Source organism: Eleutherodactylus coqui, chromosome 1, assembly GCF_035609145.1.
Source record: "Eleutherodactylus coqui strain aEleCoq1 chromosome 1, aEleCoq1.hap1, whole genome shotgun sequence".
NCBI lineage: Eukaryota > Metazoa > Chordata > Amphibia > Anura > Eleutherodactylidae > Eleutherodactylus > Eleutherodactylus coqui.
In genome coordinates, this window is record NC_089837.1 from 182543622 (window position 1) to 182568743 (window position 25122).

Sequence of the window (25122 nt, forward strand, 5' to 3'; positions counted from 1 at the left end):
ACCTTGGTGTCAGCGGCACAATTCTGTAAGAGTGCGCTATTAGGCGCGTGATTACTTGTAACAACTGCCATTAATATACTTGAGACGTCACGCTTGCCGAGTATGAACATCAATTGACCAATGCCACCGCAGCCCAGGTGGCAGGATCTTAATTGTTAAGATGTTGGTGTTAATGGGCCTACAGCGATCCTGTAGTCATTTACCTCTAGCACTTGATAATCTCGGTAAAGTAAAAGTAATTTTGTACGTAGGGATGGAATAGAATAATTTCTCTTGTGGGATGCAGTTAATTATAGTCTGCACATACCATTAAATGACAAATGATAGTTTTACATTAAGCTCTCCATTATTAGGATTTCAGGTCTTATCGCAAAATTTTAATTACTTTAGTTTCCTGAGATCTATTGTGCAGCAGACCTAATCAACAGTTCTGTTCCTCTGAGGTTGTTTGATCTTTTCAAAGTTGCTCTGTTGTCAATGGAATGTGCCTGCAAATGTAAGATTTACTTCACTATGATTTACTTTTCTATGGGGCTAAATGGTAATTTAATTGTCTGCACACTCGTTATGTTCAGTGGAAGACAAAATGCATATTTAATCAGTGTTCCAGCTCGAATTAAAATGTGAGCACTGTGTGCCACCTAACCTTCCCCATAGGCCTCATGCTAATTTTATTGTTGGGGTGAATGAGAAAATGGGAAAGATGACTTTCTTTCCCTTATACTTTATATTCAGGTTAATTCTGCCGCTTTCGTGAGATGAATTGTTCCTTTTTTTGCACTGTGTGATAAGCAACAATATCCTGTTTAAGTGTTTCCAATAGGAGCAGGGGTACCTTTATTAACAATGGTCCTCAATTATAGAACCTACAGGCAATATATGGAGTATTTGCTCAGGGCAGCCAATGGGATTACAGTTTTCATTCTCCTGTGATAATAAAATAGGGGAGATAGGAGAGCTGATGCTAGTCATAAAGCATGTTACCCGCGGTCTCGGAATCAGTAGGGGGGCAGATGTGTCACCATCTTAACCTTTTAAGGACCAGGCTGTTTTGTACCTAAGGACCAGACACTTTTTTTTTAGGGACTTTACCCATGTTGTGGTTTTACTGCCCTATTTAATTTTTTCCTTTAGCTACCAAAATTATTTTTGCTGCATTTTTTTTCCATGACATATAGGACTATTTTTTAAATATCTTTTTCACTTAATTTTTTTCCAGTTTTTTTTTAGTTTAATTGGGGTTAAAAAGCTAAAAAAAAAAAAAAAAAAAAATATATATATATATATATATATATATATATATATATATATATATATATATTTTTTTTTTTAATATTTTTGTAAATTACTTTATTTTAGGGTAAATATACTATGGGAACAGGTTCCTCATTTTGTTTCAGATATTTTGATATACAGTATATATGGTTTTGGATTACAGGTTGCATAGAGCATGTACAGTTTTGGCTTGCAGCTGCTTTGAGTTATTTTCTTATGTGTATATTGTTTTATTCTGTAAGTTTTTTTTAAAATTATGTATGTAATTATTCTCTTCACTATTTACATGCCCCATGATGTCATTTAAGTCCTCTGGGGGACATTCACATGTTTTTTGTTTTTTTTTATTTGACGTTTTTCCACTGGAGCCTTGGTTACAGAGTTGATCAGGTTCTGCTAGGACCCTGCAGCTCTGTTGTAGCAGGAAATCCTGGCAGTCACGTGACCTCGGGCTCGCGTAGTTGAAGAAACTCTTCCACTTTCACTTTTTAGTACATAATTCTCATTGAGCAATGTGTACTAAAGAAAGGAGGAGGCAGAAAGGGTTAAAACCCACTTCTCCCTCCTCCTCCAGGTTATCAGCTGTGACTAACAGCTGACAACCCGGCCTGCTTCAGATTGATTGCCGAGACAGGAGCTTTAATCCCCGCCGTAATTTTACATACATTTTACATAAATTTACAGTTCTTGGTTCTTAATGGGTTAAACTACATTTGCCAAATGGCTTGTATCTCTTTACATCGTCTTCATTCCCGGATATGACCTGTTGTACATGTGCTTCTTCTTTAGTCAAAATTTTGTCTGGACCTATGATAAATGTAATGACTGCTCTTATTAGGCATACTGCACCCCCTCATGAATCCCAATATATAGTCAGCCAATCATGTGATGACTACTTAATAAAGGTCAGTACACATGAATGAGACAAATATAATTCAAGTGACTTTGGAATGATTGTATCTAAAAAGTAAAGGATGGTTTATGTAGATTTCAGAATATTGGCCGCTGAGGTTTTATATACAACAGTGTCTAACACAGAGCATCCAGTTATCCCTAGGTCCATGTGCACAGATCATTTAAGAAGAAAATGGCCTGCATCAGTTACTCTTACTTTAAAGTCAATCCCCACCATATAACCTTTCCATACAACAGAAGTCATCATATTTTTATTTTTGCTACACCATGCGACTAGCAGGATCCGAATCCATACAGCCATCCTGACTTAAAATTCTGACTGTAATATTGTGACTCTCTTGTATGGGTTCTTGGCACACGTGGTAGCAATTGAAAATTGATAAAGGCCATTAACCTAACTGGGTATGGTTAATCACCATGTTTCTCCTTGCCCACAGTCTACCCGTCTCGTAAACCTTTTCTAAGCACATTCCCATGGTTGGTACTGCTAAACCTCTTCCAGCATCCTTCCATCATGAATTCTGTCATCATAAAAAGTTGTTGCTTATGACACCTTTGCATAGCTCTTTACCCCAATCTTTATTCTCTCAATGCCAGGAATGTATTTTTATAAGGTTTCTTTATGTAATTGTTCGTATATCCATCCTCATGGACTATTGCTTACACCAACCCATGATCATACATTATTAATTCGGAGAAAACCTTGCTAAGCAATTCAGTGTGTTTGCTCGCTTGACAGTTCTGCAAACCCTCTTTAGTAATCTTCTGAGAACCTGGAAACTATTTACATATAATATTCTATAGGGGTTAATCCGGTATTTCAACCCCTTAATGACTGCCCATACGTCTTTTGATGGCGGTGCATTAAAAGCCCGATGCGGGCCTGTGTACAAATATAGCAAAACCTAAAACTGCATAAACTTGGTATTGCAGGAATCGTGCTGACCCAGGGAATGTGATCACATTATTTATGAAGCACACTGAATTCTGTAAAAATGAAATCCATAAAAACAGCAGAATTTCTTTTATTTCCCCAATCCCCATAAATAAAATTTAAAAAGTTCTAAAATACATTGTATGTACCCAAAAATTATGGCATTAAAAAAAAATACAGGTTGTCCGCAAAAAACAAGCTCTTATATGGATGCGTTAACGGAAAGATAGTTATGGCTCCTGGAATGCATTGATGGGAAAAACCTGAAAAATGAGTTGGTCGTTAAGGCGCCAACAGGCTTCGTCACTAAGGTGCTACAATTAATGGCCTATGCTTAGGATAGGTCTTCAATATTAGATTGTTGGTGTCCAACAATTCTGATGGGCTGTTGTAGGAAAGGGCAGGGATAGGGTTTCAATTTTAAAAAACTGGGTAACTCCTCAAATTTTGCTCCATATTTGCTAGAGAATTCACCCTATGCCTTTTAGAGGGTGAAAACCTTAGCATGAATGTACGTGACTTGGATTTAAAAATCCGCACCAGATGTTGACTCTACGTGTATCTTTTTTTGCAGCATGTCGATATTGGAAAAAATCCCATCCACTCTATGTGGCTTTACCCTGGATATTGTCCTTGCTAGTTATGAGCAATGTCATAAAGTCAGAAGCTGGTAGAAAGGCGTTACCGCCATCCATCCCTTGACCATTCACATCAATGGCACGAGACGGGGATGAGTAGCTCAAAATAACTGTCTGTTAACTTATCCTTTCGTTTCCAATTTTGGCCAATGTTTCATGCAGTCTATATTAACTAGAACGTGTGTCTCCTTAACTCAACATATTCAAATTATTGAAATTTTTAATTTTGAGGGATCTAAAGAATTTTTTTTTTTTTCATTAAAACTAATGAGAAGTTAGCGGGATACCATTGCCTTAGCCGTACATACTATCTATATTTCATATGCATTTGTTTGCCAAGGTCATTTCGTAGAATGTAAACAATTGTGTGGTGCAGTAATTGGCTATTAAGAAGGTATTAGAGATAACGAGCAAGAAATTAAAATTCCAGGCTTGATGATTTAATGTTTGACTTCTTATCACTGGTATCTCTCCACTCATTATGTTTATGTAGCTTTAGGCCACAGTAGTTCTACGTGGTAAATGTCAATTAAACATTGACCATCACTGAAGCTTGCTGGGGTTGATCCATAAACCAGATTGGATGGCAACCTCATCTATGGATAATCTACAACAGTGGTTGGTTGACTTTATCCAGTAATCTCTTCTCATCAGCTACCACCTATGTAGGTGAGGACAACCACAGAATTTTTTAATATGACTTCCTCCTAAATGTAGACCTAAAAGCTTGCAGAGGCTTAGGGTTATTTCATATCACATTCTTCTGTTTCCGTTTAGCGTCTATGCTGGGAAAGCTCCCGATGTATATGCTGAACATGTCCATAGGGGTTTATTACTAGAGATGAGCGAGCATACTCGATACGGCACACTACTCGATTGAGTAGTGCCTTATTCAAGTACCTGCCCGCTCGTCTCTAAAGATTCGGGTGTCGGCAGGGGGCAGGGAGGAACGGTGGGGATATCTCTCTCCCCCCCGCTCACTGCCGCAACTCACCTGTCACCCGCGCGGCGGTGAGCGGGGGGGGGGGGAGAGGGAGAGGGAGATCTCCCCTCCGTTCCTCCCCGCTCTCCCTCGCCGCTTCCCGCTCCTGCCGACACCCGAATCTTTAGAGACGAGCGGGCAGGTACTTGAATAAGGCACTACTCGCTCGAGTAGTTTGCCTTATCGAGTATGCTCGCTCATCTCCTATTTATTACTCATATGGAGGCTGAAAGGCTGTCTGATTGGCCTTCGTATGATCGGTATACCACAAAAGAAAGGATGGGATAATGCATTACACTACACTTTTCCATCCCCTCGAGTCCAGGGCGGCATATTGGTGATGGTGTGCAATGTATGGCACTTGCTATGGGCATCTGTTACATATACGAGAGATGACGTATCCATTAACCCTTTGCAATTCAATTCCGGATTCAGGGTTTCCTAGGGGGCTTTCTCTTTCTGCCATTATACAAGGACGCCATCTGCTGGCTAGAGCCAGTACTGCGGTATGGGACATGCTGGAGAGGCCCCCGGCAACTGAGTGGCCAGTAATATACAGTAAGAATACCCTGCCGGACGTCTTCCCACATCGGAGCTGTATAGCCTTCAATCAGAATGTCTTTAGATGTCAGACAGTGGATTGAAAAGGCTTAAACAGATGCTATTATGCGTGGAGTTTATCGGCAATAGATGCCTGTGACTGATACTTAACGGTGGCACCAATCATTCATAAGCCATTATATCCTATAGGTGATAGATGCCACTGCCAGGCAGAAATCAGCCCGTTTAACAGATATGTCTAAAGTATTTTGCAGCGTATATGTTAAACTGGGGTGTTGGGGGTGGGGGGGATGTGAACAGGGATTTACTGTGCAGAATTATTTAGGGCCCTTTACATCATATATTTTTGCTGTACTCTGAGCGTATACACTTGAAAATGTGTTCCTCTGCATACGCATAGGCTTTATTGGGCCTATTAGATAGGCTGACCGCGGAGAATCGGGGCAATTCGCAGCATGCTGCGAATTGGCCGCCGCGAGTGGAGAATCGCAATGGTTCTTCGCTCTTGGACAGGTGCCAGCTCTTTCCATAGCAATGCTATGGGAAACGTCGGCCGGCGTGAATAAACTGCCGTGGACAGGGGGCCTTACTGATGTGTAATCAAAGACTATCTAATGGTACTTTTACACAGGCCGATCTGTCAGGTAACAGATGCCCAATATGCCGTACCAGCAGTAATTGTTCCTGTACTTTTCCGTAAGAACGAGCATCACTGATTGGATGGAGGCGGAGCAGTCAGATCGGTCTGACCCGTCCGTTTCCATTTACAGTAAGCAGGCAGTCATTTAGAAGTGACATGGCATAATGTGTCGTTTAGTTTTCTGCATACAGCTTTTCTCGGTCGGCGCAGGTACTTACACTGATCGATAATCTGTCAGATTCTCGCTGGATCGCGTGAGTCTGAAATATAATCGTTCCGTGTAAAAGCACCTTAAGGCCTTTTGTATGCAGATGAAGCTCCCAAAGTACAAGTGGCTTTAATGTACAGGATTAATAGGACCTCTTGAACCGCCTCAGTTAGACTGGGTTTACACTGCGTTTCAGTGTGCGCCCAGCCGGTTTGACTGAATTGCTAAAAAGGGCAGTAGGAAAGAACACTGGATGGAACCTCGGGCTTTCGGTAGTCAGACACCTCTTTGGTCCCTGCTTGAGCGACTTTCAAATAGGTTTTTAAGGCTTCCTTTGATGCTTTCATAGTTCATGATATAGATGCTGCCGTAGTTATTTCCTTAGTATATTATGTCTTGTATGAACATTTTTAGTTTATTACCTTAGACTGCTTGCACGCCTACGTCAGTCCTCTGCTCAGGCTTTCCAAGACCCTGCTCCATTTCTGGAGGAGTGAAACTAAAAAAAAAAACTGAAAAAAGTATTTCTATGGGGTGTTAAAAAAAAAAAAGTGCCTTAGGGTCCCATTTTGTCAGGTTTCTGGGGTTTTTTGGATGGAAAAATAGTGCGGTCTGCAGTGCCCCCCCCCCCCCCCCCAAACAACAAAAAAAGGCAATCTATCGGAATGGTAGCAATCCATTCTTTCCGTTTCGCTTTTTTTCTTTAACCCCCATTGAAGTCAATGGGGAAAAAGTAAATCCGTTTTTTTCCTCCGTTTGTTTCTCTCCTTCAAAAACTCAACAGAAAGACGGAAACCTTGAACCGACCCCAACGCAGGTGTGAAAGTAGCGTTACTTATATTTGACAGAATCTCTATTTGGTTAGATTTGATTCTTGTTGCATTATTTTCTTTCTGTTTTGCCATAGGATCAAAACACGGGTTCCTTTTATTTTATTTTTCAAAGCAGCCTCTGATGCTTCTGTACTTGCTAAGGGGATATTTTGTCCTATTTAATATTCTTGTAGTTGAAGTATAGATTTTTTTTTTTTTTTAACTTTTGCTCCAAATCATGAATGTTTCATAAGACAATTGAGGGGTTTTTGTGATTAAGCAGAAATGCAAAGAATAAATCAGATAATGCCAAAATTCAGTGACTTTCCATAATCAGATGCTGCTCCCCAAAGAAAACATATCCCAAAACCTTGATCTGTTGTGCTACAATGTTTAAAACGATGTGCTTTGAATTATCTTTGTGTTTGTATGCTTGCAGTGTTCTGCTGTTGAAAGGTTTATACAGCAGGTTAGAACAAATGTTTTTCGAGTGCTTTGCTTTCCATTAGCATGTTTAAACAGTATTGGCAATATAGCTAATGGGCGATTCTGTGAAACTATGATATTGCACTGATGGTTGTTATTATTGAGGATGTATCAGGGGGAGTATGTCAACCAGGTCCAACTACTCTACCTTGCCCATTGGGTAGAGGTGGCACTCAATCCAGAATATTGTAGTCAGAAGAATCCAACATACATTATCTGACCCTGGTTCTGGAGAAAGAAGTGCTGCAAGTACATCTCCATCTTGAAAGGATAACCTTAATTCCCCCCCAAAAAGTTGGGACACTGTGTGAAAAATAAAAATAAATGGAAATGGGGAAAAAAAGAAGAATGTAATGATTTGGAAATCTCATATAACCATATTTATCCACAACAGAACATATAGCAGAAGCTGATAAATTTTTTTCTATGTCACTTAAAAAAATTAATTTAGAAATTGATGGCAGACACACATTTCAAAAAAATTGGGGCAGGACCATGCCTACCATTGTGTAGCATCCCCTCTTATTTTTACAAGAGGCTGTAAACATCTGGGAAGTGAGGAGACTAGAGATGAGCGAGTACCAAAATGCTCGGGTGCTCGTTACTTGGGACGAACTTTTCGCGATGTTCGAGGGTTCGTTTCGAGTAACGAACCCTATTGAAGTCAATGGGCGGCCCGAGCATTTTTGTATATCGCCGATGCTCGCTAAGGTTTTCATTTGTGAAAATCTGGGCAATTCAAGAAAGTGATGGGAACGACACAGCAACAGAGAGGGCAGGCGAGGGGCAACATGTTGGGCTGCATCTCAAGTTCCCAGGTCCCACTATTAAGCCACAATAGCGGCAAGAGTGCCCCCCCCCACTCCCCCACTGTCAGCATAAAGATCGTTGTCCTCTGCCATAGCTGTAACAGCTGTGGCAGAGAAGAACAATGTTAGCCCATTGAATTCAATGGAGCCAGCAATACAGCAGGTTCCACTGAAAGCAATGGGCTGCCGGCGATCGCAGGATGAATTGTCGGGAATCTGCAATTCATCCAGAAATGTGTAAAAATAAAAATATATACCGTATATACCGGCGTATAAGGTGACGGGGCGTATAAGACGACCCCCCAACTGTCACCTTATACGCCGGGAATACAGCGGAGCAAAGAATAAAAATCATTACTCACTTCTCCTGGCGTTCTGCAGCGCTGTTGCAGGCTGTTGCTCCCTCCTGGTCCCCGGCAGAGCATTGCTTTCTGGACACAGGGCTTGAAATCCCCGCCTCCAGAAAACACACGTGCCTTCAGCCAATCACAGCCATTCAATGACATCATTGTCGTATAAGGTGACAGTTGGGGGGTCGTCTTAAACGCCCCGTCGCCTTATACGCCGGTATATACGGTATATATTTTTATTGTAACACATTTCTGGATGAATTGCAGGGAAGGGCTTATATATTTAAGCCATTCCCGACAATTCATCCCGCGATTGCCGGCAGCCCATTGCTTTCAGTGGAACCTGCTGTATTGCTGGCTCTATTGAATTCAATGGGCAAACATCGTTCTTCTCTGCCACAACTGTTACAGCTGTGGCAGAGAAGAATGATTTGTCTTCTATATGTTCTCCATGGGGTCGGCGCTGCTGCCGCCGGCCCCATTGAGCGCATATAGAGAAGAGAACAGGAATCGCAGATCGCACATAGGTGCGATCTGCGATTTCTATGGCCTAAGAAGGACCGTTGGGGTTCTTGAAGCCTAAAATAACTCCTAACGCTCTCCCTATAGCAGCAGCACTTTCCCTGATTTATGTCAGAAGGCATCTGTGGCGAGCCGCGGGAGGGCAGATTTTAATACTCGGGTGACACCTAATCTCGCCAGCCACTCACTGCAGGGGGGTGGTATAGGGCTGGAACGTTGCAGGGGGAAGTTGTAATGCCTTCCCTGTCTTTCTATTGGCCAGAAAAGCGCGCAAATTTCTCAGGGAAGAAAATGAAAGTAACTCGAACATCGCGTGGTACTCGTCACGAGTAACGAGCATCTCGAACACCATAATACTCGAACGAGTATCAAGCTCGGACGAGTATGCTCGCTCATCTCTAGAGGAGACCAATTGCTGGAGTTTGGGGAGGGAAATGTTGCCCCATTCTTGTCTGATGTAGGATTCTAGCTGCTCCACTGTCCTGGGTCGTCTTTGCTGGATTTTTCATTTCGTAATGTGCCAAATATTTTCTATTGGTGAAAGGTCTGGACTGCAGGTGGCCAGTTCAGCACCCAGACTCTTCTTCTGCGAAGCCATGCTGTTGTGATGAATGCAGCATGGGGTTTAGTATTGTCTTGATGTATATGCAAGGCCTTCCCTGAAAGAAACATCTGGATGGGAGCATATGTTGTTCTTAAACCTCTAAATACTGCTTTCAGATGCGTAAGCTGCCCATGCCAGAAGCACTAATGTAACCCAATACCATCAGAGATGTAGGCTGTTGAACTGTGTCCTGAAGCTGGATGGTCCTTCTGCTCTTAAGTCCTCAGGACATGGCGTCCGTGGTTTTGAGTCCTCTAACCACAAAACTGTTTTCCAGTTTGCCTCAGAAGATGCCGGTATTTCAGGATTATGTTGATATATAAGCTGTGTTCACAGGCAATGATTCCTGGAAGTATTCTTGAGCCCATGCAGTGATTTGCATTACAGAATCATGCCTGTTTTTAATGCAGCGCCACCTGATCACCGGCAACCAATATTGGCCATCGACTTTGTTCCTTGGACACATTTCTCCAGATTCTTTGAATCCTTTAATATGCAGTGTAGATGGTGGGATGTTCAAAGTCTTCACAATTTTACATCGAGGAACATTTATCTGAAACTGTTCCACAATTTTTAGATGTAGTTTTTCACAGATTAGTGAATCTGATACCTTTTGCTTTTGAGACTTCACCTCTTTATGACCCGATTCATATGGATGTATTTGCGTATGCAAAATGTATGTGCTCAATGTGCAGAGAATGGAACGCATTGATTTCAATGGGTCTGTTCACATACGCGTATCTTCCTGCACATTCAGACGTTAAAAATAAAAAAAAAGCAGCTTGCTCAAACTTCCTGCGCAGCAAAGGTCCCTATAGAAGTCAGTGGGGGCGCGCAAGTGTGCACACAATACACTAGGGAATGAGTGATAAGTTTCAGAATTCCGCTGGAAAAAGAACACATCTGGAACTCATTTGACCAATAAGCCATTTCAATTGGTGCATCTTTGCTTGCCGCACGCAAATGTACATGCCTTGCAGGCACAAAAATCACTGTAAAATTTGCTGATGCACATGCAAAAAAGCATTGTTCATTCAGTGAAAATGCTATGCTCATTCACATGCAAGTATGCATATGGTCACGTGAATCTGCCTTAACATTCTCTTTTTATGTATGTGACGTGTAAATTGACCGCTTACTTTTCCAGCCTTTATTTATTTTGTTAAGCCCTGTACCTATTTTTTTGAGATGTGTTGCTGCCATCAATTTCTAAATAAGATATTTTTTTTTTTAGTGAAATGGAAAAATGTCTCCCTTTTAACTTCTTCCATGTGTTCTTTTGTGAATAAAATATAGAATTGTAGAGTTGGAAGGGACCTCCAGGGTCATGATTCACTAAATCATTACAGACAGATGTCTGCCCAGCCTTTGTTTAAGGGAGAACTCACCACCTCTTGTGGCAACTTGCTACACTCATTGATCACCCTCACTGTCTAATATCTAATTTGTGTCTCCTCCCTTTCAGTTTCATCCCGTTGCTTCTGGTCTTTCCTTGTGCTGATGAGAATAGGGCTGATCCCTCTGCCCTGTGACAGCCCTTCAGATATTTATAGACAGTTATTAAGTCTCCTCTCAGCCTTCTTTGCAAGCTAATCATTCCCAGATCCTTTAACTGTTCTTCATAGGACATGATTTGCTTACCATCTTGGTAGCTCTTCTCTGAACTTGCTCAGGTTTGTGATATTCTTTGTAGGCCTACCCAATTATTCTTGTGGTTAATTTATGGAGGTGAGCAAGCCTCTATAGTTAGTTTGCGCCTTGTTCATAATTTCTAGACACACATCCAACCCCCTTGCCTAATGAAGCTCTTGTAACTAAATTGTTCTGCTTTTTTAACACATTCTACCTACACAAATGTTTAGTTTCAAGAAATCCTGCATAAAGGTAACCATACAGCGATAAAGAATGTATCTCAGTGGCCTACCCTATTCAGCCAACCGGGAGAATGTATTTCACGTTCTATTGTATCTTTGATTGCATTCCTTGTCTGTATTACTATTAGTAGTATTTTTTTCTTCATGAAACCTCTGTTTTTGTCAAAGTTTTCTTCATTTTTCGCTCTACAACCAATTGTTGCCTTTCCTTAATAAAATCACCAGATCAGTGGAGTTCTTTATCAGGGATAAATACGAAAGAAAAAAATACTATGACAGAAATGCTGCAACCACTATCAGTGTAAGTATGCCAAAGAAAAATAAACCACAGCTGCAAATAGTTAAGTTTTTTTGTTGCTTGCTTTTGAAACCTGTATAGAACATGAGAACTGCAAACCAGAAAGCAGCTCCTCTGCAGTGGCTCCCATGCATTGACCGGCTGGAAACCACAACTGCCCAGGAAAACGGAGAAAGTCCAGCGTTGGGTAAAAAGCTTTCAGTCTTAGATGATCCGGACCGACATGGAGCGACAAAGGACATGTGCCGTCTTACATGTTTCAGGCAAGCATCTTGCCCTTGATCTTAGACTATGACTTAAGGGCAACATGCTTGCCTGAAACATGTAAGAGGGCACATGTCCTTTGTCACTCCATGTCTGTCCAGATCATCTAATAAAGAGTGAAAGCTTTTAACTAGAGATGAGCAAGCATACTCGCTAAGGGCAGTTACTCGAGCAAGCATTGCCCTTAGCGAGTATGCTCGCTCATCTCTACTTTTAACCCAATGCTGGACTTTCTCCATTTTAGAACATGAGTAGAATTCTCTGTCCAGTGCAATAGTGACACATAAGCAGGCGAGTTGTCTTTATTCTTTACTCATCACCGTGACTTTATATAGGGGACTTGTATGAATTGGGACTCTTTCACTAGTGGAAACCCCTGGATGCAAGGCGTTGTCCAATGAAAACAGCATTTCATCACTGTGGGAATGAAGGAATCGCCCGCCGTGGCTATCACAGCCAAGGCAGAGGATTGCTGAGTTCTCCCATTGTTTTCAATGGGGATGGCGCTGCTGCTACCGGCCCCATTGAAAACCATGGGCGATCTCTCAGAAAGTTAGGACATGCAATAGGTTTCCTGCATTGCAGTGCCATGCAGGAAAACATCGCTAATGGGAATGAACCCATTCAAACGAAGGGGTTCCATCTTTGTGCGTCTCGCCACGCACGATTTTCTTGCCAGTATGCAGGCAGCCTTAGAGCTTGAACCTGCACATCTCACAGCATACAGATGTGTCCAGCCTTATATTGGCTTGAATTACTTTATGGTTTCCAACTTCTTAAGTAAAAACTATACATTCTCACACCATCCAGTAAAAAAAAGTATAATAAACATTTACTTTTTCTTTAACATGAATGTCTGTGATGACGAATGCTGGATAGCATCCATGGCAGCCATCCTGTTATTTATGTTCCCCATACACCGGAGCCTTTCACTTCATTTATGTGTTGTACACAGTATCTATGTCACAGTAGATTTTTCAAAGCAAGTATGTCAGCAGTTTTGATCATGCAAAACAGCTGACGGCACTAGGTGTGAGCTGTGGAGAGGGGGATTCAACCTACCCGTGTCAATGCTTTTATTATGTCCTCATTATTGAGAAAGTAACTTTTATTCCACCATACCGCATCCTCACAAGTGCTGTGAAGGCGGTTCATCCCCCTGAAGTGCATTGAGCTGCTCAACAGCCCCTCCCTGCTTCTGTGACTGACAGCTGTATTGCGCTCCTGCTCGCATGCCACGGCTGTTGATCAGCTCTATGCTGAGAGCACTTCAGGGAGCAGGGCTGCTCTGCACTTCTGTAAAAGTTCACTTTCTGAGTGCTGCTGAGGATACCGTCCACGTAGGTATGTTTAGATGCCTTTCAATGACTCTTACCTAGCGCTATTGTTGGTTTTGTACCGTCAAAACTTCTGACCGCACTCCTTTTTGAGGCTTTGTTTATTCCCTTCCAGTATTTTGCAGCTACTCCAGGTTTTAAAAAATGCTGAAATCATGTAATTTTAAGTCTGCATTAGTTTAGATCTGTTATATAGTTGTTCTGGCTCTACTACAATTCTCATGACATCTATTTCTCTACTAAAACCATAAATCCACGCCATTATTGTTTGCTATTCTAACTTTTCACTAGGATTCACATGTTTTTTTCTTTCTAGAGCTAAAAACTGTTAAAATGATATTAGAAATACACATTTTATCTTGGGTCTTTCAGTGTAATCTATGCATACCTACTTATATCCATTCTCAGATGTGGACCATAAAATCTAGTTTTTCTACTTAAATGCTGAGTGTTCTTTTCTCCATGCTAAGTGGGTCACAGTTAAGCTTCATTTGTAATAGACATGCAACACAGATCATACATTTTACTTGAGCTGTGAAAATACCAGCATTTTGCATCAAACACCCCACAAGCTTGTGACTAATGATGAATGCAGGAAGGATAGAAGACTTCACAGCCTCTTAAACTGATTTCTCTGATTGGCGGTTTTGTATTTTTACTCCAAAATGAATAATGCAGCTATCAAAAACTGTTAAAATAGAAATCCCATAACTTTGTCAACTGTCCTTTTTTTTTATACGTTTTTTTTGAGGCTGTAAGACAAGAATCCTTAGGGTATATTCTCATGTAGCACAAATGCTATGGGAAATCTGCAGTATTTTACAGTACGAGCAGTGTGGATGAGATTTCAGTACATCTCTACTGCGGAATAAGCGCTGCGGAATAAGTTGGCGATATACAAATAAAGATTATTATTTATTATCTCTACCACATGCTACAGTAAAAACTGCAATGTTAATTCTTGAGAGGCCCCGGAGAAATCTTGGGAGGCCCCAAAGTTTCGGACTTTGGCAAAACTTAATCTAACATCATTAACAGAATGGGGTACATGGGTAAGGTAGTAGATTGATGAAGCAAGATATGTAGGATGGTGCAGCACTGAACTGCTTTGGAGGAGTTTAGAAGTTCCATTCTTGAAAGGTTTAGTTTCAGATAAAGTACTAGGGGGCTGCTGATGAGTCTTTGGCTGTTGGTTCTTGTTTTGTTTCTATGGTAACGAATGTTAATCATAATAATAATAATCTTTATTTGTATAGCGCCAACTTATTCCGCAGCGCTTTCAGGCATGGATAAATGCAAAACAATACAACAATTGCAACAATTACAATGTGAGATACATTGGGTTAGACACAAATGGGTTGAGGGTGGTACAGGAGGTGCAGGGGGTGGGGAACACAGGCAGTAGGAAATTTTATGTACAGATCATTTATCAGAAGGCAAACAGGGTGGAGCACCATAGGGAGGGGCGAGGGACTAGGTCAGGGGATTTGGTATGCTTCCCTGAAGAGGTGCGTTTTTAAGGCACGTCTGAAATTTCGTGCATCGGGAATTGTCCGGATGCCTTGGGGTAGAGCGTTCCAGAGGATGGGTGCTGCTCTGGTGAAGTCCTGTAGGCGAGCATGAGAGGTTCGTATTACAGGGGTGTTTAGTCTGAGGGTGTTATCTGATCGGAGTAAGCGCGCTGGGTGGTATACTGACAATAGGGAGGCGATGTATGGTGGCGCAGCGCCATGCAGAGCTTTGTGAGTGAGGTATAGCAGTTTAAATTTAGTTCTGCAGTGGATGGGCAGCCAATGCAGCGACTGGCATAATGCAGAGGCGTCTGAATAACGACTGGATAGAAAAATGAGTCTAGCTGCTGCATTTAGTATGGATTGGAGTGGAGCAAGTCTAGTGCGGGGGAGGCCAATGAGTAGCGAGTTGCAGTAGTCAAGCCGGGAGTGGATGAGCGCAACCTCGAGCGTCTTTAGCGTGTCCGTGGTTAGGAACGGACGTATTTTAGCAATATTTCTGAGGTGCATGTGGCATGTTTGGGCCAGAGATTGGATATGGGGGGCAAAGGAGAGGTCAGAGTCCAGTGTGACCCCAAGGCATCGGGCATGCTGTCTGGGGATTATAATGGTGCCAGACACTGGAATGGAGATGTTGAGGGGAGGTCGGTTAGAAGGTGGAAAGACAAGGAGGTCAGTTTTAGAGAGGTTTAGTTTGAGAAAAAGGGAGGACATAGTGTTAGAGACAGCGGACAGACAGTCGGTGATATTTTGGAGGAATGGTCCAGAGATCTCACGAGAGGAGGTGTATAGTTGGGTGTCGTCACCGTAGAGATGGTATTGGAGGCCAAATCTGTGGATGGTTTGTCCAATTGGGGCAGTATAGATAGAGAAAAGAAGGGGACCAAGGACCGAGCCCTGGGGTACCCCGACAGCGAGAGGAAGTGGAGCAGAGATAGAACCAGCAAAGGAAACACTGAAAGAGAGGTAGGAAGAGAACCAGGAGAGAGCAGTATCCTTTAGACCAATAGAGTGGAGCATAGTGAGAAGGAGATTATGGTCGACAGTGTCAAATGCAGCAGACAGGTCAAGGAGGATTAGTAAGGAGTAATCACCTCTCGACTTTGCAGTCATCAGGTCATTTGTTACTTTTGTAAGGGCAGTTTCGGTCGAATGTAGAGAGCGAAAACCAGACTGGAGGGGGTCGAGGAGCGAGTTGTCAGAGAGAAAGCGAGTAAGGCGGGAGTAGACCAGGCGTTCCAGTAATTTGGAGCTAAAGGGGAGGTTTGAGACGGGTCGGTAGTTGGCAGCATTAGTCGGGTCAAGGGTTGGTTTTTTAAGCAGAGGGGATATAATGGAGTGTTTGAATGAGGAGGGAAAAGTGCCAGAGGTTAGGGAGAGGTTGCAAATTGTGGTAAGGTGAGTAATGAGAGCTGGGGAAAGGGAGCAGAGGAGGTGAGAGGGGAGAGGGTCGCTAGCGCAGGTGGTGGGGCGGGCAGCGGAAAGGAGCCTGGAGACTTCTTCCTCTGTCGTTGGTTCTAGCGTAGATAGTGAGTAGGTGCTGGATGCAGTGCTGATGAAACTGGGATCAGGGCTAACCATGCCGCTTTCAGAGATTTCTTTTCGAATGTGGTCGATCTTTTCTTTGAAATAGGCAGCTAGTTCCCTGGCAGTCAGGTCTGTCGCAGGGGCCTGTTCCTTGGGGCTGAGGAGGGAGTGAAAGGTCTCAAAGAGTTGTTTAGGGTTGTGGGATAGTGAGGAGACAAGGGAGGTGAAATAAACTTGTTTGGCATGGTGAAGGGCTAGGTTATACGTTTTAAGCATGAATTTGAAGTGGAGGAAGTCTGCCAGCAGCTTTGACTTTCTCCACAGCCGCTCGGCGCACCTAGAGCACCGCCGGATGAAGCGCGTTTGGGACGTGAGCCAGGGTTGCCGTGGTCTGCATTTGACGGCTCGCGTCACAGGCGGTGCCACTTCATCCAGGGCACGGCTGAGGGTGGTGTGGTAATATTCGGCTGCCAGGTTAGGGCAGGGGAGGCGAGAGATAGGCGATAGGGAGGACTGAACAGTTTCGGCAAACTGTTTAGTGCGGATAGCCTGGAGGTTCCTAGAGGTGCGATAGATAGGAGGGTCAGGAGAGATGCTAGGGTGCCTGATGGAGAAAGAGAGAAGGTTGTGATCTGAGAGTGGAAGGGGGGAGTTAGTAAAGTGAGAAGCAGAGCAGAGACGGAGGAAAACTAAGTCGAGAATGTTACCATCTCTATGAGTGGGTGAGTCAGAAATTAGTGATAAGCCAAGGGAGGAGGTAAGTGTTAAAAGCCGGGAGGCAGATGAGGAGCTAGAGTTGTTAGTAGGAATGTTGAAATCACCAAGGATGAGGGTTGGGATTTCACAGGATAGGAAGTGGGGGAGCCAGGCAGCAAAGTGGTCTAGGAACAGGCGGGCAGGACCTGGGGGGCGGTAAATAACTGCGACACGCAGAGGGAGTGGGCGGAAGAGTCGCAGGGTGTGGACTTCGAAGGAGTGGAAGGTAAGCGAGGGAGCTGAGGGAATGACCTGGAAGGTACAGTTTGGGGAGAGGATGATGCCTACTCCTCCACCGCGTCTGTCATCCGATCTGGGGGTGTGGGAGAACTGCAGGCCATCATAGGACAATGCAGCGGGGGAGGTAGAATCGGACTGCTGTATCCAGGTTTCCGTGAGTGCGAGCAAGTTCAAGCGTTTACTGGTGAAAAGGTCATGGATAGTTGGGAGTTTGTTACACGCAGATTGGGAGTTCCATAGGGCGCATTTGAATGGGGCAGGGGGGGGCATTTTGGTAGAGAACAGTACGGGGTGGGCCTGGGTTGGGGGAGATGTCCCCTGCAGCTAGGAGTAGCAGAGTAGCAAGGGTAAGCAAATGGCTAGGGGATTTGTGTGGGTGGCTAAGGTGTTTCTTTGCAGTATTGGGGGGTTGAAAGCGTCTTAGGAAGTTGAACAGTGCATGGGAGCCATACATAGGTGAAGAGAGGAGGGAGGGGCTGATGTGGATGGAGTGTGTTGGGGCTGGTCGTTGGAAGAAAGAGTGAAGGCTTGAAAAGAGGATAGTGAAGGAGAATAGTGCAAAGAGGAGAGTATTTCCCTTCAGGCTTTGGACAGTTGTGCATGTTACCTGTCTCCTGCTCTGTCGAACTGCGCTGTATAACTGCATCATTCAACAGCATCAAACACTTGTTGCTGGACACTTAGTGCTGGACACATCAGGTGAGGCAGCCTCTGGTGGACATCACATGAAAGCCTTCTATGTCTAATATAGGTTTTCAAAATTTTGTGTTTGTAGCTTATGGCAACAGTGATCTTGGCATGTGGGAAAACAAAATGGTGGAGTCTAAGGCGATATTCACAGCTAATGAGCAAGGAAGTGGTAAAATTCTTGTTTCTGCAAGGAAAGTCCACGGAGGATATTCATGGTGATATGTGTCAGACATTGGGGGATCAATGCCCTTCATATTCTACAGTTAAGAACTGGGTTGCCAAATTTAAAATGGGCCACTTCAGCACCAATGATGAGAAACGTCCTGGACAACCAAGAGAGGGTGTTGTACCGGAGATCGTCGATGCTGTTCACAACCTCATACTGGAGAATCAGCTAAAGGAATAGCAGACATCATAGGGATTTCTGGTGAACGTGTTTGTGTCATTATCCATGAACATTTGAACATGAAGAAGCCATCTGCAAATGTTCGACAACAGATCAGAAAAGCATGCGAGTGAAAACTTCCCGGTCCGTTTGTCAGCGTTTCCGGACTGATAAGAACTTCCTGGATTGACTGGTCACTATGGATGAGACCTGGATTTATTTGTATGACCCTGAAACAAAGGAGCAGTCAAGAGTGGAGGCACAGTGGTTCTCCTCGCCCAAAGAAGTTCAGCCACTAAGGTGATGGTGTCTGTGTTCCTGGATAAGGAAGGCGTGCTGCTAGTGGACTACCTTCAAAATAGTTCCACCATCAATGCAAGGTATTACATTGAACTTTTGGACCAATTGAAGGCAGCTCTGAGGGCCAAAAGGCGCGGCAAGCTGTCCAAAGGAATCTTGTTCCTGCAAGACAACAACTCTGCTCACACTGCACAAGCGAACATGGCAAAAACCAAGCCTCCAGCTGGTTGACCTCCCACCTTATTCACCAGATCTAGCTCCCTCCGACTATCATCTGTTTCCAAACCTGCAGAAAAACCTCAAGGGTACCAAATTTCACGCCATTTCTGATGCCATGGCTGCTACAGATGACTGGTTTGAGGCACAACCGAAATCCTCCTTTTCGCAAGGCTTACAGAACTTGCAATACCGATTTAAGAAGTGTGTTGACATCAGTGGAGAGTATGTGGAATAAATGTAAAGTTTCATCTTCCTATCTCGTTTCTTTCTGGGTAAAGCCAAAGACTTATCAGCATGCTATTGAAATGAGGATTCTATTGAAAGCCAAATCTGCTAATGGTTTGTCCAGTAGGGGGTGTGTAGATGGAGAAGAGGAGAGGACCTGGAAATAAACCCTGAGGAACACCTCAGCAATGGAAAGATGTGAAGAAGTAGACCCTACAAATGATCAGTGAATGAGTGATCAGAGAAGTAGGAGGAAATTCAAGAGAGCAGTGTCATTAAAGGGGTTGTCCCGTGAAAGCAAGTGGGGTTATACACTTCTGTTTGGCCATATTAATGCACTTTGTAATATACATTGTGCATTAAATATGAGCCATACAGAAGTTATACACTTACCTGCTCCGTTGCTGGCGTCCCCGTCTCCATGGCGCCGACTAAAGCTGCTTCTTAGTCTCACGAACAGTCGCGCTTGTGCACCGCAGGATTCTTCTTCTGTCTCCCTCCGGGCTCACGAGCTGCGTGCTGGCTCCTCCCTCTTCTCCGCATCATCGTAGCTCCGCCTGCGTCACGTGTTGCCGATCAGCCAATGAGGTGGCTGTATCGGCAGTGGAACGCAAGACAGGAGAAGAAAATCCATGGTGCACCATGGGAGAAGACCCGCAGTGCACCATGGGAGAAAACCGCGGTGCATCCTTGGAAAAGGACCGGCGGCCATCTTTAAAAGAAGAAGCTGCAGAACGGTGATGCAGGTAAGCGATTGTTATTTTGAAAAAAAAAAAAGGGATTGTTTTTAACACTGCACAAGGTGGGGGTATGTTTAAAAGAAAAATGTTGCATTTCGGCACGAGACAACCCCTTTAAGGCCAACTGAGTTGAGTATATGGAGGAGGAGTTGCTGATCTACAGTCTCAAATACATCATTTTGCTTCTTAAAGCCATCGCTATACGTATGGTCTAGTTTAAAGTTGAATTGATTAGACTGACACTTCTGACCACTTAAAGGGAGTTGGTCACATTGAACATACGTTTTGATCTGCCAGCAGTATGTTATAAGGCCGGACATCTTGAGCTGATTGATATATAATTCTGTGGGAAAATATTCAGAATAACTTGTCTAAGTTCGGATTTTCAGTTAGTCAGCCCCATTCTGCCAGTAGTTAATGTCCTGACTTTCTTGCCATTACTTCCCATGCTGCCTTGCACAGTCTCTTGTCAACCAGTAGGGAGGGAGTATGTGATTGCCTACCCCTCTGCTTTCCCAGGATGTCCAGGCTTGTAGAGACATTCTGGTGAAATGGTTAGTAAACCCACTTCTTCAGTTTAGTGGGGCATGTTTTCCTAAAAGTGTCCTTTTGTTCTAGAAGTATATATGGTATCTGTGATATGTAACATATTTGCAGAGATCCTTCTTATTACAGCACAGGTTCTGGATGCAGCTTTCAGCCTTAAATGGTTTGTAGATTAATATGTATAAACCTGACCTGCTTTGAAGTTGCAGCGTTGTTGACTAGATGAGACAGTTGTTCCTTTGGGATATGAAATGAAGATTTTTTTTATTATTATTTTAAATAGCAAGGTTTCTTGCCTGTAAAACCTGAGGTTCTAGGGATTATCTAGATGTGTTCTTCAGTAACTATACTCATGCATATAAAGCAGCAGGCCATGTGCGGTGGACGCGAGTCCTTTACATGCAGGACTGTGTAATGGAGGATTCGCCACAAACAAGTCTGAACTAAAATCCAATGGTTTTATGCTATATGAAAGTTTTATTTGACTTCCAGTTGAAGGAGTTGCCCTAGAATTCGAAACCATGCCACAGTGGTCCATAAGTTGTGTGTGTCATTGTAACTCAGAATATCTTACTGTACAGGGAACCTGTCATCACCTGTGAGCCCATAGACTTAGTTATGGAGCTGATAGAACAGGTCCCGAGGAGCCTGCGGATGTGCTCTGCTTACTTGCCTGGCTCCCTGTTACCACGCTGCCACCTGTGGAAGTTGGCACTCGGACAGCGCAGCAGACTCCTCCTCACAGGCTGTGCATGCGCACTTCTGTAAAGAACACTGCGTGGATGCACAGCCGACAGAGGGGAGTCCACTGCGCTGTCCACATGCTGATATCCACAGACTACAGGGAGTCAGGTAAGTATGCAAATCAGCCCCCCAAACTCCTTGGGACCTGTCCTATTATAGGTGATGACGGGCTGAGCTACAATGCCAGACACTTCCCATGGATAGATGTAGGGGTGTTTGTGCAAGAAAGCAAGCTTGTTTTTCTAGTCTGAGAGAAGCCTTTCCATCACTGTATCCTATGTGGGTTTATCAGCATGCGCCTTACTATGACTGCCCCTTATAGGCTACACATGCGCACCTCTTCTGTATGTGCTGCACATACTGCACTGTGAAGGGCATGTGCAGTATTCAAAACCATAGAAAAGGAAAATGTAAGCAGACAAAAACAAATCACAGCAAGCAGTCCTATACTTACTGATATACAGATACAAGAGGGCAGGTATGTACACCACATCCCTCAACACACAGCCAGGCTGCTACATGGAGGAGCATTGCACAGGTGAAGGCACTGATCAACAACCACTCACACCCTCCTTTTATTGAGGGGTCGGCTGCTTAGTGCTAGTCTTGTCCAAAAAAAGCATATACAGGATGTCAGGCCACATAGTACGTGTAGTGCACCACGCAGGCTCAAAACCTATTATTGACACTGAGTCAAGTGACTTTTCATGTACATGAGCAGAAACCAGTTGCGGTTTCCGCTCGCAGATGAAAAATCGTGGCATGCTCTATTTTAGAGCATTTTCCGCGCTGACTGCTTCCATTGCAGTCAATGGAAGCCGTCCGATCCGCAGCCCTTCCGCAATCATCATTGTGAAAAGGCCGCGGAATCCGAGTCATCGCCTACCTACAGCACGGGGGAAATCTGTACGGCGCATGTGCCCTGGCGGCCCATCTGCAGTACAGAAGAAAAGACGAAAGGACAGGTAAGCAGGGACTCCAGCAGGGGGCTTGGGCGAATTCCATGGGGGATTCCCCACGCGGAATCCGTGAGGGCTCATGCACACGGGCACAAAATGTAAAGTAAGATATGGCAGAGGTAACAAAATGCAGTGGAGACAGTAATTGAGTTATTGTGACTTCTTCCAGGCCTATAGGACTTGCCCATGACACCCAACTTGGGACTTGCGCATGCTTTATTGATATTTTTGATCCTCTTTACGTTTTCTCAATTTTTGTTTTAAAATTACTGGGGAAAAAACTACTTGTCATTAAATTGCAAGTTTCAATTAACCCGAGTGTAGTGTAAGCTGTCCAATGATTGCAGAGTTCTTCCAGTGCTCGGAGCTGAACGCTGGTGACTCTAACGAGCCTCCCGAGGTGTGTTATAATTGTATGACTGGGTGTTTGTTCTGATTACTGAATGGCGTTATGATTCTACCGCTGTGCGCCGCTCTTATGGAGGATACCTGGTGCTTGATTTGCGCGGAGCAAATGGAGTCTTGTGGACACACATTCAGTTAGCGGCGATGGATGGACTATTTAGTGTATTTTGGGGGTTTTAGCAAACCTACAAGCCCTGCAGTTAAAACAGTAGGCATGCAATTATGTAGTGAATTTAATGAGACTATCTTTTGCACTTTTGTATCATTTTAAAGCCTGCTGCTAAACAGAAAATGTATTTCACAGTTGTATGAAGTAACCTAATTGGGTTTGAATCCAGCAAAGCACAAACAGCAGCGTAAAGCTCAGCAGCCTTGGCATGTTACAGCAGTACATAACTAACATTGCGGTTAGGATTACTTCTGCACTTGTTAGAAAAACATAGCTGCCTTCTTTCAAAAACAGTTTGTTTTCGAAACGGTTGCCATGGAGACTACTTGCTAAATTAGTTTGACTTCACTTCAGTGGGACGACGCTGCAGGACCCAGGATGACCGCAATGTAAATTACTGCATTCTGCGTATTAACAGCTTTTCAGAGGGTGCTGTGTTTGCAGAAGCTTTGTGGCCTATTCAAACAGCACGTTGGTGGGGGCGCCAAGAGTCAGACCCCCACCGGTCAGACATTGATGGCCTATCCTGAGGCGAGGCCATAAGTTTTGAAAATCTGGATACCCCTTTATGGCCAGGCTCACACGAGCGTAAGTTTACAGCATATTACGCATTCGATACACAGTAATTCACGGGCAATTAAATGCATGGACTTGTGCTGGTTTGCCCATTGTGTATTGGCACCGCTGATACGCATAGTCGCGAAGTGACTGATTGGGAGATTTAAACTAAAGAAAAAAGACTGCGCATAATAGCATGCAGGAAATGCGCTGTCATACGCAGTGCAAAAACGCAGCAATAGGTTAGTTCATCGCCAGCTTCACAGCAGTAAAGCTGACCTTTGTCAAGTGTGTTACTGGAGAGAGGGCATGATGGCATAACAGGAAAAGGACGAAGAGAAGAATTAGTCACCTTGTTCATTGAATTGTGTGAGAGGAGAGGAGGAGGATGGAGAGACCATCACACACTGAACTCATTAGCTCTAGTAGGATATTATGCTGCTATTTATTCACATTTCCACTGCTCAGTACTGCTCTACACTGTCCTACATGATGGTGTGTGTGTGTGTGTGTGTGTGTGTGTGTGTGTGTGTGTGTGTGTGTGTGTGTGTGTGTGTGTGTGTGTGTGTGCGCTACAGACAAAGACAAGAATTTGCACTTCTCTGCTTAATATATAGAACGTGGCATACTAACCAGTCTCCTCCCACCAGTTCTTGGAGAATTGAATATCACACATACACCCTGCAGTAGGAGAAAATGGAGAAAATACAGGATCCTAATAAGTTAATGGCCAGAAAGGTTGTTGTTCCTCATGTGCACACTCTGCAGCTTATTCTGTCTCGCAACAAATTACAGTGATATTGGAACTGGAAAGACCACTTTATACGACTATACTTAGGCCGCCTGTCCACGCACGGGGCAGATTCTCCTGAGCGGATTTCCGCCGCGGGAGATCATTTTAAAGTCACTGCGATGAACCTATCACTGCGGAAAATCGTGATTGATATCCCACTCGTGTACATCGGGCTGCGCTTTCCATAGTTATCCTATGGAAAGCGTTTTAGGCGTGATCCGTGTGTGATTTATCGTCACGAATCCTGCTGTGAACTATCGCCTGTGGACAGCCAGCCTTAGCTGGTACGATACGTATCTGTGTAGAGCCTTTATCTTAAAACTGTTGGGCAATATGGTTAGGCTGGGCTCACACAGGGTGGAATTACTGTTAGGATTTTAAAGTCCACATGGAAATTCCACACGCATTCTTAATAGAGATGAGCGAACGTGCTCGGCCCCGCCCCTTTTTCGCCCGAATACCGCGATTTTCGAGTACTTCCTTACTCGGGCGAAAAAATTCGGGGGGCGCCGTGGCGGCGCGGGGGGGAGAGAGAGAGGGCTCCCCCCTGTTCCCCGCTGCTACCCCCCGCACCGCCGCCCCCCGAATCTTTACGCGCGAGTACTGAAGTACTCGAAAATGCCGGTACTCGGGTGCGTAAGTACTCATTACGAGTACGTTCGCTCATCTCTAATTCTTAACCTTTTCCAATCCAATTTGTATCCTGGTTTTCCTAGGGGGCTTACTCTTTTCTACGGTTATAAAATTGTGCCATCTGCTGGCTAAAACCAGTACTGCATGAGGTGACACGTTGGATAGGCTCTGACAGCAGAGAGGCTGGCAATATACAGTAAGAGAACCTCGACG

The 25122-nt window shown here is 43.9% G+C and overlaps 1 protein-coding gene across 2 annotated transcripts in view; it reads left to right on the forward strand.

The window, feature by feature from the left end:
- SMAP1 (small ArfGAP 1) overlaps positions 1-25122 on the forward strand; it is a 179713-nt gene that overhangs the window by 67506 nt on the left and 87085 nt on the right. For both annotated transcript variants that reach the window (XM_066604375.1, XM_066604383.1), the window contains exon 4: positions 11836-11911. In XM_066604375.1, coding sequence (XP_066460472.1) covers positions 11836-11911 — 76 coding nt within the window. The remainder of the gene's footprint in view (positions 1-11835; positions 11912-25122) is intronic.